This window comes from Aphelocoma coerulescens, chromosome 21 (genome assembly GCF_041296385.1).
Source record: "Aphelocoma coerulescens isolate FSJ_1873_10779 chromosome 21, UR_Acoe_1.0, whole genome shotgun sequence".
NCBI classification, from domain to species: Eukaryota; Metazoa; Chordata; class Aves; order Passeriformes; family Corvidae; genus Aphelocoma; species Aphelocoma coerulescens.
The window spans coordinates 7,164,288-7,178,853 of NC_091034.1; the positions used below are offsets into that span (position 1 = coordinate 7,164,288).

General features: G+C 44.5%; 1 protein-coding gene across 2 annotated transcripts in view; it reads left to right on the top strand.

Moving 5' to 3' along the window:
• Nucleotides 1–14,566, top strand: part of DVL1 (dishevelled segment polarity protein 1) — a 68,086-nt gene that overhangs the window by 13,307 nt on the left and 40,213 nt on the right. For both annotated transcript variants that reach the window (XM_069034816.1, XM_069034817.1), the window contains exon 2: nt 14,126–14,195. In XM_069034816.1, coding sequence (XP_068890917.1) covers nt 14,126–14,195 — 70 coding nt within the window. The remainder of the gene's footprint in view (nt 1–14,125; nt 14,196–14,566) is intronic.

The window sequence follows — 14,566 nt, forward strand, 5'->3', positions numbered from 1 at the left end:
TCCATTGATTTTTACTATTGTGGTTGAATGTTGAAACAAAATAATTTGCCAACACAGAAAGAACTAGTAAAAAAAAGGTGTATTTGCAAGACTTCTTGGGGCTGTTTTTTATGTAAAATATGTTTATTTCCAGTTGTCTTGTATGGCCTGTTTTAGTTACAGGCCCAAATTAAAAAAGGGTACAGTAAATGGAATGAAACGAAAGGAAATGGAATAAAACTAAAGGAAATGGAATAAAAACTAAAGTAAATGGAATAAAACTAAAATAAATGGAATAAAAACGAAAGTAAATGGAATAAAACTAAAATAAATGGAATAAAACTAAAATAAATGGAATAAAATTAGTTGAAGCCAGAGCCTTGCCTGGTACAGAGATCGGGAGGGAGAATGGACAAAATATGAATAAAAATATGACAGAAGAATATGCAAAGGAAGTGCTTGACCTAAGCCCAGCAAGTAATGGCAGGGTAGGAGTGGTGCAGAAAACATGAATATTTAGGAATCTCCGGCTCAGCCATGCTGTTTGTAAGCAGAGGTGCTGCTTGAATGCTGAATTCCAGGGAGAGGTTGGATTTCTGATGTCATGGGCAAACATGTGGGAATTCTTAGTCACTGCAGAGAGTTGAGCAAGCAGACACGCTCGACGAGTTCCTGATTTCAGTGTATGCAAAAACCCTCCCTGGCTCCAATGGTGCTGGCAGCTAATCCTGGAAGGGTACAGGATGTGCCTTCCCAGGGCTGGGAGGATTGGGAGGAAAGGGAAACTCAGCCCTGGCCCTGCTGGAGCAGCTGGAGCCTTGGGAAGAGCTTTTTGGTGATTGATGGTTTCGCAATGGCTCAGGTGTGTCCCGGGTGAAGGGGAGTTGTAATTTCTTGAGTCAAGTTTTCACTGCAGACTGAATTTATGGTGTTGTTTGAGGTCTCTGGCTGGTAAAAATCACCTGGAGGGAATGTGGAAGTGCTGTGCTATCAGGTGGATGCATCTGAAGTGGAGCAATCAAATAGTTAATATTAAAAACTCTGCCTTTCTGCCTTTCAAATTGTCACAGCAGGGGTTGCATTTCATGGTTGACATTAGCCAGGCTGTTCCAGCTCCTGCTTATTTCACATCCTGCTTTTCATCCCTCCTCCCTCCTTAACGTTTTTTAATGCATCTCATATTCAGTGTAGCTAATAAGCAAATTTGTCATCTGCTTATTTTTGTCTTTGCTCCCACTCCCCCCAGCCCTCCCTAGTGTTCAGCCCAAATTACCAGTAAGCCAGTGAATTGCAGATAATGCTCCTGTGAATTATCCTTTGCTGCAGGGCAGCTCTGCAGTCCCTGTGCCAAGCTGACTTCACTTGTGTGACTAACACCAGGCAGTGCGAGGAAAGAACTGGGAATTTGGGATGTTAGATGGCTGAGACTGAGGTTTTAGGAGGCATCTCCTTGACAGGGAATTTTGTGGGGACATCTGTGGCCTGCTGCTCATGGCACTTGCTCTTCACACTGGTAAAAAAAAGTCAGAAATGAATGCAGCAGGTTTACTCATGGTTTGCTCGGTGGAGGTGGGTGTCATGTTTTGTAAGCTCCTGGTAAGAAAACACTCCTTACTCTGGAGAATTCCCATTGCAGCAAAGTAAAAAGAAACCAACAAAAAGAAAAAAATGGAGGAGTTTGGGAGTTTTTTTGTTGAATGAGAAGATGATGGAACAGCAAATAATGGGCTTAAAAGTAAAACCAGCTGAAAAGAAAGAGATTTGATCCCCACCTCTGCACATTTGGTCTGCACACATCTTTCCTTACTTGGAATAAAAGTGAAAGTACTGGAAAATGAGTGAGTAGAAGCTAAAAATCACTTTTTGTGCCCATGGCCTGGGATCTGCTGGATACAAGAACAAATTCATGACATAATTATTTCGCCAAGCCTGGCAAACTGACTAAAGGTTGCTTCCAGTGATTGCTCCTGGATGGAATTGGTTTTGACAACCTTGAGTCTATCACTGTCATTCCAATAAAATGTGTTGCTTCAAATTAAGCAAAAATAAGAGCCTTTTTTATCATCCTAGAAACTCTTGGGTCTTATTGTTCCCTTCTCCCTTTGTCCCCAGGGCTTCTTGCCGTGGTGATTTGTCCCTGGCTTCCAAACTGAGGAGAAGCTTTAGGAGATGTCAGTTAAGAACTGGGGCACTGTGAACTTTCTGAGCAGCCTGAATATCATCATTAGAGCTCTCTGGGTTTTGATTTCTTTGCAGTAATGTCATCCAAATCAGGAAATGGATTCAGAACTGTGCACAAGTGGGATATCCTTGTCAACTTCCATGACTTTGGGGACCCAATAAGGTTAAGTGGTGGTGGAACAGCACTAAATGGTATCAACTCCTGGAAAACCTGGCTCTTGAAAACTGCATTTGCTTAAAAATTCATTTAAAGTAGTCCTAGAATTACCTTGACTTTTCCTGGCAGATTTCTCACATTCACATGTTCCTGTTTTTTAAGAGATTTTCATTTTACGTGCAGCAGCCAGGTAAAATAAATAAAACCAATAGAGATGTGCACATCTGTCAGCTCATGGAGTCCTTAGGCATCCTTTTCTCTAAGGATAGCAGGTATAGAAATTTAAATGCGAAACAAAATGCTCTTGAAAATATATTATTCCTCTCAAAATGTGGTTTACTCTCCTGAGTGTTCAGCTGTAAGTGCAGATGTCAGCTTGCAGAAGGTGTTCTGTGAGGCAGGATACAAAACTTGAACTTTTATTAAACCTGAGCTTTCTTAGGGCCAGATTTCCTTTGGAAAACAGGGGCTTGGGACATGCTCAGGAGGTGATACCTGCATTAGAAAATTCAGAGATACTGAAGCTGTCCTAAAGTCTTCAAGATCCTGTGAGGGACAGAGCTGCTTAGTTTGTATTTGTGATTTCCCCACCAGACCAACATTTTAAAGGGATTTTTGGTGGCTTATTGGATGCTGGCTTTAAACAGCGAGACCTTTGCCTGAGGATGAGGCACTCAGGATGTCTTTGGGCTAATTTAAACAATTGCTCTGTGTTTAATTCCCATCCCCACCACCCCCCCTGCCCTCCTTCTCATCCCTGCTGTCTCCTTTTAATAGCTTCTGTTTCTCTCTTTAGGCTCCAGGGATCAGTAATTAAGAAATCAGCCCCTGGTTGGTTGGGTAACCACTGGGAAGTGCTGCTGCTAAAGCTGCTGGTCTTGCCCAGCCTCTGACAGAAAATGAGTAAAGACAGGAGCACAGCTGTAATAAAGAACAGGCAGATTACAAACCCACTGGGATTGGGTCTCTCCTTATCTGGCTGTGCCAAGGAGCAGGATAAATGTCTCAATGAACTCAGAATTAGGGAGTGACAAAGTGGAGTTTCACTCTTGAGAGGTGCTATTGGTATCCTCCTGCAAAAAGTAGGATTTAGGAAGCTGGGGAGGATTAAGGGGTGGATTGGCTGAGTTGGAGCTGTTCAGATGCTATGCACTGTGTTTGGGGAAAAAAGCAGCGAGAAAATCGAACTTTAGGGTTTAGCTGGTCCAGTGTTAGCTCGGCTTGAGTCAGTTCAGAGTCTGGCCTGTGAAAAACTGCTCTGACTCCTGAAAAACTGCTCTGAGTCTGAGCTGTAGATTTTGGGATTTTGGTGCTTGTCAGCACAATGAGTTTGGGATCTTCTCATTAGTTTGAACTTCATGTGGCAAATGGCTTTTGCTTCTCTAATAGGCTTTGTGAGGAATGTTTTGCAGCCCTGCTGTGTGTCCCAGGCTGAGTAGGACACAGAAATACGCACAGAAATCTTGCCTGAGACACAGAAATCTTGCCTGAGACACAGAAATGCAGCTTGTTCCACAGAAATCCAGCCTGGTATTGCAACTCTAACAACTCCAGTAATAGGGAAAACTTACAATTTCTTCCCAGTTTCAAGCTCAGTCTTCTCGGGGTGAATGTGTTCATTAAAAGTAATAAATGGGCCCTCTGTTTCCCCACTTTCTTCCACATTAATACGCTTGAAAATTAAGGCCAGAGTGCTGTTGGATTCTGTATTTAAAGCTACAAATAGTATGTTTACAAAAATTTATGAGAGCATGGAGTGGCATGAGGGAATGGCTTCAGAGTGACTGAGGGGAGGCTTAGATGGGATATGGGGAAGGAATTCTTCCCTGTGATGATGGGGAGGCCCTGGAGTGGATTTCCCAGCGAGGCTGTGGCTGCCCCATCCCTAGAAGTGTCCAAGGCCAGCTTGGAGCACCCTGGGACAGTGGGAGGTGTCCCTGCCCATGGCAAGGAACTGGATGAGTTTTCAAGTCCCTTCCAACCCAAATCCTTCTGGGATTCCATGAAATACTCATTTAGAAGTCAAATGCAGTTGGGCTGGTGCAGGTTTGGAAAGAAAGGTTTGCATTTTGCTCTCCCTTTGTATATGGAAAAGGTTCAGTTCTCTCCCTGTGATGCACAAAATCCCAGCCCCTTTTATCTGAGCTGTTTCTCTCAGGTTGCTGAAACGACTTTGAAAGAGTGGGAGGTGGGGAGCCAAACTGGCAGAGCTGGGCAGGGGAAGATTTCCATGGGGCCCCTCCCAGAACAAGCTCCCTGTGTGTTTTTCCAGCTCCTGGATAATGGTTCCATGAGGAATATTTGGAGGAGCACCATTTCTTGGTGCATTTGTGGCAGTTCTTGCTCCCTGTCTTAGCTGAATGATTCAGGGTTTTAGACCTATATAATTTTTATTTCCCTTAAATGGGTGACTTTAAGAGCTGTTGGCAAATGTATCTTGTTGGATGGGGGACAAGGAGTTGGTGATCTGATGGAAAAGCTTGTGATCCACCTGGAATCCAGCATTCCTGTGTTCTGCTGAATCTTGTAAGGATGCTCTGAACAAGAACAGCTTGGACAAATTCTAAAGAACTCAAAGATCTGTGTCAGGTACTCAAGTGAGTCCCTGAGCACTGCAGTTTTCTTCTTGTTCATAGCTCTTCAGGGGCACAATAATACAAGAAATAACATCTCTGTCTTTCCTTACCAGTTCTGCACTGAAGGGGCCACTCGTGAAATGAGGGAGGTTGGCTTGTCCATGTTTATATGGACACTATAATCCATCAGCCCATGCAATCTGTGCTATAACTGCTGTTTTTCTTAGTGAAATAGTAGATAATGTGTGAAAATGTGTTGTAGTACAGCTTGGAATAGCAAATCCATGCCTCAACATGAATGTGGGGCTGGGAGATTGCATTTATTGCCAAGGACTTGTTTCACTTCTCTGCTGGAAAACCATTCCTATGGTGAAAACACAGATTTTTCACTCTGTGGTGAAAACCTTTCAAGAGTGACCACAATCCCATAGGGACAGGCATCCAAAGACTCCCTGTTCCTTAATTTATATCTGATTTGGGATTTTGTGACAAGCTGGGAATCTCTCTTTTAATGCCTGAACAAACTTGTAGGTCCAGCTATACTTTGAAGTTGAAGTGTGGGTGGAATTTATTACCTGGTCTGAAGGCAAGAGGTCTGAACCCAGTTTTTCCATCGTGTGAGGAGTCTGTCCTGCAGTGTTGCTGTTCCAGGGAATGTTGAAGGGGCTCTGTGGTGTTCCTTGTGGAAGACCAAACTTCCAAGGGGCAGACACCACAACCTTATCTCGTGATCTGCATTCCAGAGGGCTTTGTCCACAGGGACTCCCCAGGCCATGAGTGGAACAGCTGGAACAAGAAATGGGTTCCTGTTCTGCCCCTCCTTGGGCTGCCTTTGAGACTCGCTGGAAATTCTGGGGATTCTGGGATGCGCTTCCTAAACTTGCACAAAGAACTAGCCAGGGAAAGGGAAGGCTTCCGGTGGCTCCCCACAAAATACAGAATCTTTTAGGGTGTTCTGTGTAATTCTGGGTGTGCTTGGAAGGTCCTGGAGGTGTTTGACTCCACCTTTGTGCCCGTGTTTTATCCAGGGCTGGAGGCAGCAGGAGCTGTCCCATCCCCTGCACCACACACCCGGCTTGTCATGGGCTTCTGGAAGGACCAAAGGCCCTCGTTAAACTAAACTAAATAATTCTCACCACATCAGTGACCAGAATGATGCCATTTAATGAAAATATGTCTAGACAAATAACCTAGGGGGGAGAGATATTATCTGTAAGAAGTGTTGGAGGTTTCTGAATAGGGACCATACTAAATAAATTTATCAACAGTTTCTTTTCTCTCCCAAGTATCTGGAACACTGGTGGATAATGTGGTTATTCCTGGTGTAGCTGGGCTGGCATTCCTCTCTTTGTTAGCAGTTACTTTCACCTGGCTGTAAATAATATTCCTGTGAGGTATTGATTAACACTTGTGGCTGTTTTTTGACCCAGCTTTATTATTGTAATGAGGTGCTTTCAAGAGAGCACAAAAGGAGCGTTTGACAGAGGAATAAGAACTGATTTTTTTCTTGCCCAAGTGTGTTTAACATTTCTTGGTTTGTGTTGTTTGGCACTGAGTTTGTCGTGGCTGTGTGACACTTTTATTAAAAAGGAATTGAACTGTTGGAATGAGAGGTCTGGGGTTGCTGCCAGGCCCAGTGGTAGAAATAAACTCAGTGGTAGAAATAAACTCACTTTTAGCTGATTGGAAAAAATACTCAATTTTCTGAGGCTGAACTTGCTTTCCTTGTGAGGACTGAGAGTCATTCTGACCAAAAAGTGACAAGCAAGGACATTTTTTTAAGGCAGATCATTCTCCTTCTGCTGGCCCTCAGTGAGTGATTTTCACCTCTCCAGAAAGGTGCTTCATTCCATTCTGGGAGCAGTGAGTTGAGGGAATATGTGATATTCCACGTAGCCCTTTGACTCATTCCTGGAGTTTATTGCTCTGGAGCTGATTCCTGAAGGACAGCTCCAGCCAGAGTCATCATTTGTAGTTTGACATTTCACCTTTCCCTCACTATTTTCCAGGAAAATCTCTTCTCCTCCTTCCTTTTCCATCAGCAGGATGAGCACCTGTCTCCTCTACGTGGCTGATCCTGAAGATGGACATTAAATTTTTGCAAAATTAATACAAACACTCATTTTCTGAAGTAAAGACTTGGCTGTTTCTGAGGGCTTTTTGTTACCCCAGGCATCAATATTCAGAGAGTATGTTTTTAGATGAAAACATAGTTATTTAAAAAATAAAACCTAGTTAGGTTTAGCACCTTGAAACATTTGGATATTGAGCAGATGAATTCCAGGCTCAGGCTGAGGTATCCACACTCCCTTCTGGCTGGGGGTCCCAGAGTAGTGGGTGCGTGTTGGTGAATTAAAGTTAGCCCTTGGTATCTTGGGAATTATGGAGCTCTTAGTGCTTCCCAAATAAGTTCAAAAGGACTGGAAGCACAGCTAAAAGGGTATCCTATTAATGTCTGTGCTGAGGGAGGCTCTGCTGTCAAAATCCGAGCTCCCTTGCACAGAAATAGAGATATTATTGGGGATATTTGGCAGGTGGAATGGCCAATACACTCTGAAGTTGTGCAGCATCTCCTGCTGGGTATCCACGGGTCTGGAAGATGCTGATGAGCAGCTAAAAGCATCCTGAACTTTGCCTTTCAATTCCCAGCTCCCAAACAGGCTCGGGGAAGTGCCCTTGGATGTTTTTTTGGAGCCCTGAGCACCTCAAGGAGCAGCTCTGCCTGCGAGGTCACGACCTGCAGAGCCTTGGATTCCCACCCTGCTGCATCCCTGCCCTGGCTCGGTGGGAATGACATCCCTGAGTGCTATTCTGGGTGTCCTGCCCTGGAGTTTGGAAGATAATTGCACCCTGGGGAAAGGCAAATCCCAGCCAGCTGCTTGAAACGGGCATTCCACAAGCAGCTCGCTGCTTTTGCAGTGTTTTTCCCTAAGCTGTTTTCAAGAACTGCTTAATTTTATGGGGATCTGTTAATATTTATTGTTTTATAACTCGGGCGTTGGAAATCTGGGTTCAGGTTAGGATTGTGCTGACCTGTCCCTTTGTACTGGGACTTCCTTGCTTTTCTGGCAGAGATGTGTCTGTCCCTTGGGACAGCTGCAAGAATAGATTCATTAACACCTGTGAGATTGAAATATAGGCACATAAATAATTTATTAAATAATACAGGGAACAGAGGAAAGAAGGGAACGAATAGAAAAGACAGGAGACTGGCAGTGTGGCTAAAATGCTTGGCTTGTTTTGCCCAGTTCTGTTCCAAACCCTTTCTGAGGGAGTAGATGGAATTGAGGAAAAGACATTTAAAATCTTAGGACTCTAAATATCAACCATTTCCTTGGCTTCTCCGTGCACATAATTAAGAGTAATGTTTTTTCTGGGTTAGCTGGGCGTGGAGTGGGAAATAACACTATGCACAGTTGTGTCTAGCAGTGCAACAATCAAACCAGACTCATTTCTGTAGATCTCAAATGCCACAAATGCCTGTATTTTAGCGAGATTTTCACACCTTGAGCACAGCAAAGCTATTGAAATATTGTTCATTAAGGAGCACGGAAGCAAATCATATTCCCTGCGTGCCACTGCTCTTGGACAGTCAGTCATAAATATTTTAAAATACTTAATTGGAAGCCATTCCTGGCAGATGCTGCAAAGTGCAGCTTATTTGGAGTCCCTTTGGAGAGAATGGGGCAGAATTTCTGGCTTGGGGCTGAGCTGCCCTGGACTGAAATGGAAGGATGAGGCAGAGCTGGGCTGGCAGCCCAAGCACCAGTTGGTTCAAAACACGTGGAACCTTTTGGAACGAGTCCCTGTGGCAGTGCTGCACTTGCTGAGGGCTGACAGGGCCTTGCAGAGTGCTTGGAGTGTGATGCAGAGGGCAAAAAGGGATTGCTGCACGTCAAAATTCCCCTTTCAGAGTCACACAAGGAATCTCTGCTTCCCTCCCTCCCTCCCTCCCTCCCTCCCTCCCATGCTCCCATCGTTCTTTTTGGATTCATGTTCTCAAGCAGAACTCCTGGCTTCCCTAACCAAGTTAGGAGGCTTTCTGCTGCTCCAAATGCCTGTCTTAAGCATTCCAAGGAACTTTCAAGCACGGAGGTTCTGTAGTTTTCTTGCAGTGTGACGTGCCAGCTGACCTCCTCGAGGTCATACAGTGCTGTGGTGCCAGAGCAGAGCCCAAACAAATTGAGTTGTCCTCCAGTCCCAACTCACTGCCATAAAAAGGGAAGTTTTATGTTTGAAATCAGAGCAGATTTGGGCTGATTATCTCCTAGGGAACACCATAATTCTTGCAACACTCGCATGCTTAAGCTTGGGGCAGTATCTGGTGCAGAACCAAAGTGCCAAAACCTCTCCAACATCCTGCAGTTCTCCTGAAAGATGATAAATTATCCCTGGCATGACAAACTGCTGGATGTGCCTGCAGGAATAAAGGTGGAGTGGAAAAAACAGGGAAGAGGCAGTCCTGTGGGCACAAGTGTTTAGTGTGGTGCTGAAGATCAGATGTGGCAGAGGATAACTGGGGTATAAATACATGAATGTGTTAACTCTTAATTGCAGGCAGAATCACTGAGAGTGCTGGTTTAGATTTTTTAAAGGGTTAAGAATAGCATGAGACAGAGCAGCAGCTGTTACATCAATGAAGAAAAAGTGGTTTTTGATGTGTTTGTCACCTGTGTGGGAAGAGGTGACTTCCCCGGCACCGCACGCAGCTTCTTGCTACAATTTCTATAGAAACGGTAAAGAAGGAGCTTGTTTGCATTGAAGCTGCATATCTTTGTTTGAAGAGTGTTTTGAAGAGGGTTTTGTCCCACAGTTGTGTCACTTACACGTATCTGGGCGTGTCATTTCTGTCGTAATTGTGGGCAGCGTGTTCATGCTCATTTTTGACAGGTTTGTGTGGGAGCTGGCACACGACGGGGCCTGTATGGAAAGGCGAAGCATTGGCAGTGTTGTTTAGGAATAACAACCTAAAAAAAGGAGAATGCTGGTTCTGTTGTGGCTCTGGGGGGTTTTGAGGAGTCATTGGCATGACCCTGGGGAAGGAGGAGAGGGAATGATGCCAAACAATTCCTGCCTGCCGGCTCTGCGGGGTGCAGACGAGATCTGAGGCTTTCCTGCAGATCCTGCACTGCATCCTGGTGTTTCTCTGCTCATCAAAGGGATTTCTCTCCTCCCCTCTTTCTTATTTCCAGAAAAAACCATGATAGCCCAGTGTTTATCCCTGTAAATTCAGCGTGTGGCTTTTATTTTCATTCCTTTCCCTGCACTGGGATGGTGGCTAAAGGCTCTCTGTGCTCTGGCCTCAGCTGTAAAAATCCTGAAGTTTGAATTCTTCGTTAAAGATTCACACTGAAGCATTAATCACCTTCAGCCAGACTATTTTTAGAGCTGCAGCCTTCGATGCCAGTTGAGTAATTGCAATTATGATTACTTACGGTTTTGCTAATTGAAACAGCTTTTTGGAAAACTGCTGCTTCATAAAGTAGAATCAAATTGTCCAAAGAGGTTGTGGAACATCCAGCCTTGGAGATGCTCAAAACTTGACTGGACATGACCCTGAGCAACCTAAACCCTCTGTGAAGGTTGGACTAGATGACTTCTGGATTTATCTTCCAACCAACCTGATCCTATGAATGAAAACTAAAATCTGAATAATCACCTTTGAGGTGACAGGAATAAACAAAAGATACATTTAGCACAAAGAGTTAATTCCTTTGGCTTCTCTCTAAGGATCTCTAAGTAAGTTCATAATGAATGAAGCTTCTCTCCCCTTTTCCCATCAGTAAAGGACAATTAAGAGAAGACTTGATTATGATCCCAGTGATAAGGTGGGATTAATCTGGTGCTAAAGGACATTCAGATGCTCTGTTTGTGTCGTGGTACACATTAACCTGGAATAAATCTGTCTCGACCCTGCATTTCCCATGTCTGTGGTGTTGGAGGGAAAGGAGAATTTCCTTGTTAAGTTCATTTTTCTGAGTGGAATGAAAAATCACCCAGCTAATTGTGGGGAATGCGGTCTCTCCCAGGCACCCATGATGCAATCAGAATGCAACACTATCAAACCCAGTCTTTAATAGCCAATTATCTAAATGCTTATGAATCAGAGCCATGAGAGGTTTGTGGGGTTCACCTGGAAGCAGGTATATCCCAGTTCATGTGGAATCAGTGGGTATGATTGCAGGGGGATGAGAGGGAGGCTAAGCCTCAACAATCCTTGGTTTTCTGGCTAAAATCCTCTCTGGAAGAAAACAAAAAGTCAGGATGCTGGGAGGGAAACCTGTCCCAGAAACAGGTGAGGTGTGAGGGTGAGCAGCACTGGGTTTGGGAAAGGCACAAACACCTATTTGTGCAGAGCAGCTTGGTAGGAAAGCCAGAGGATCCAGACACAATTCCAGGAAGCCAGAGGAAGGAGGGGCTGCTACCAGCAGTGATTGTTTCATTTAGTAATTAGTGCTTAAATCTCCTCTAAGTCAAATAAAGCAGAGGATGTGAGCTTCTGGAGCTGTTCCCTCCTCCCCTTCCCCACACTTCCTCACCCTTTTTTGCACTCACAGATGTGGAGGGGATCATGGGGGCTTTGCTGATGGGGTAGAGCAGGTGTTTGGGGGTAAAGAGTGGGGTCTTTTTCATGATCTCGCTCTGATGTGACCTTGCCTGAGCTGCTCCCTGTGTTCTTTTACCTTCCTTCCACCTGGTAGATGCATTTGAAGGCTGAATTAAAGGATGTTTTGTGCACGGAGACTTTTCTAGAGTGCAGGGAAGAGGGAGATGCTACAAGTCTGCGAATATTGAAGAAAAATCTCTATAAATTGTTGATGTGCTGGCAGAGCGTGCTCTCCCTTTCCAAGGGGAAAATGTGTGGAGGTGGGACCCAGGCAGGCAGACCTGCTGTGACCTGGAAGTGTCAGCTTTGTTCGCTGAGTGGTGCCTTTGTGGCCAGGTGTTTGTTTGCTCTCTTCTCCCTGACCCGGAGAGTCCCGGCCTCAGTTCAATGGGAGGTTGTGTGTGCTGGATCAGGGGCTCTGTGCCTTCCAACCTGACACAGGCACAGGGCTGCCAAGAGGCAGGATGTGACCTGGGGAATAAATATCCCCTTTTCTGAAAGAGGATAAACATCCCCTTTTCTGTGTCTTGCTGTCAGATGGTCTTTGGTGTTATTCTCAAGCAGGGAGTCCATTAACAAGCAGCAGTTTGAGAGCTCTGGTGATTTATCTCCACAGTGGACCACATCCAGTGCCAATATTCTTCACCTCAGGAAAGAGATCTCTGGGAGAAATCACCTTTTTTTCCTTGCCATGCTGTTTTGGGTTGTGAACTTAGGTCTCCACCCTGATCTCCAGCTGCTGTGTATTAATTCCAAATATTCCACGTGTTCCCAAAGCAGGCAGCAGCACTTGCCTGTCCTGCCCTCCCTCCCAAATCCGTGCAAACAGCATCTCCTTGGTGGCAAAGTTGGCCTCAGACTGAAGCAAACGGCTGCAACCACTCCTATCCCTCCTTTTTGCCTTCTCCATTGCTTCTCCTTGCCGGGGATTGAAAGGAGCCGCCTCTTTACTACAAATAATGATTTGTAAAACAGCGATATTTGCAATGAGTGGCTGCTGCCGTCTTTGATGTTCTTGGCACTGCTGATTGCTACCCAAAGCAAGCTGGGAATTACAGTCTGTCATTCTCTTGCCTCATAGCTCAGGGCTATATTTAGTAGATCAAGTTGCAACAGATCTGGAAGTTGTTCCCTTCAGCTGCAGCAAAGGCTGGAGCTGGGATGGGGCGCCTGGGTTTGTCCTGGTGAGTCCAGGGAGCTCCTTCTCCATCACTGGCTGAACCAGTCAGTGCAGAACTGCAGGAGCTCCTCAGTGCTCTACGTGTCAGGTTCAGGCAGTCCCCCAAGCCTTTCCTCTGCACAGAACCTCCCATTCAGGGCAGGTTTTAATGCCTGATTTTTGCCTGAATTGTAAAGGTCGCTGCAGAAATTCTGCACGTGGTTTTTGCTCAGCGTAGAAATTCTTGCCTGGGATTTCTGGGATGTCCTAAGTGTCATTTCCTGAAGATCCTGCCCTTTCAAACGTACAGATAAAATTATTGCAGCATCTTTCTCTGCTGATCCAGCAGCTGGAGCTCTGCTGAGTGAGTGTTCCCTGCAGGACTCCGTGGAACACCAAAGATAATGCCTGGATTCCAGTCTGTCCATTGGGGCTGGAGATCCAGGGGAGTGTTGAAATCCTGGGTTTGCAGCTCCAGAATTACAGGTCTGAGAGTTTCACTGAGTTGTCAAAGGTTTTTAAAACCCTGAGTATCTGCTTTCAGTGGAGTTGGCTCTTAATTGTCTCCTTGGAGTCTGAGGATAAATGACTAAAACCAATAATGGAATCATATGATCTGATTCCTGCTGCCAAAAGATGAAGGGAGGACAGATGTTTTAGGAATTAAGTGAATATTTTACAATGTTTTTCTTTCCAATAATAGCAAAAAAGGGTGAAGATTGCCTAATATTGCCCTGCCAGCCATTAACAATGCAAATAAGTGTGGAGGGAAAAAAAAAAAAGGGGTGCTCATTCCTTAAAATATGTGGGAATGCAGTGGGGGAGTTATTTATTTGTAATTTTTCAAAAGAAACTGTCCATTTGCTCTCTTCTTTCTTCTCTCTTCTCCCTCCTAAGCAGTCCCCCCTCAACATGACACTGCTTTGTGCCCAGTGAGTTGCTTCGTGGTTATTGTGGTTTTTCTTCACACAGCAACAAGACAAAAACATAAATAAAGGAGACTGTGCCTGTGGATCCACACATTTGATGGAGTTTGACTTGAGATTGTCAAAACCAAATTTATCCCTGTTCTGCAGTGTAGGAATTTGAGGCCAGGAGTCTGTTTCTGCTACAAATCTGTGATCCCTGTCACAGAGACTGCACAGCACAGGGGGGGATTTTAGTCCCCATCTGACTTTTAAAGGCTCTGGGGAGACTCCAAAATGGGGAAATGCTTGAAATTACTTCTGTGCCTCCCAGTTTGGGGGGGTTGTCTGCAAAGTTGCTGTTCTACCCTTTATTTTGATCGGTTTCCTCTGTTCTCACAGTCATATATTCTTTAAACACAGAACACCTGCTGGTAGGAACATTTTAATGAAAAAATTGTATTTCCCCTGGACAATTTGATAAAACCCCTGTCCCTTCTGATGCGATGTGTTTTCAAACTGCTGATTTTCTTCCTGTTGTTGTGTTTTTTTGTTTTCCAGGGTGGTGAAGGAGGAGATCTCAGATGACAATGCAAAGCTCCCTTGCTTCAATGGAAGAGTGGTGTCCTGGGTATGTTGGATTTTGTGTGTGTAAATCTGTGTTGTTTGATACTGGATCCTGATTTTTAGAAGTATCTTGAATCTCAAATTGCATTAAAACAAAGGTATAAATTTTAATTATAACAATCCTGTTCTTAAGTAATACATTTAAAAAATCAGAGTGAAGTCCACAAAGTGTGCAGAGCTGAAAAGGTGGTTTTAACATGAAAACAGCTTTAGTACTGTCACTAAAGAGCCAAAAAAACTGATTCAAAAACAGCTAAATGTGATCTTCTGGTGGATTTTGGTGATGGTATTTAAATTTCATTGTATTTGGTATTGTGGTAATGCCTGGAAGGTTTAAATGAGGTTTAAATCTCGGGGCTAAGCATTGTGTATGCA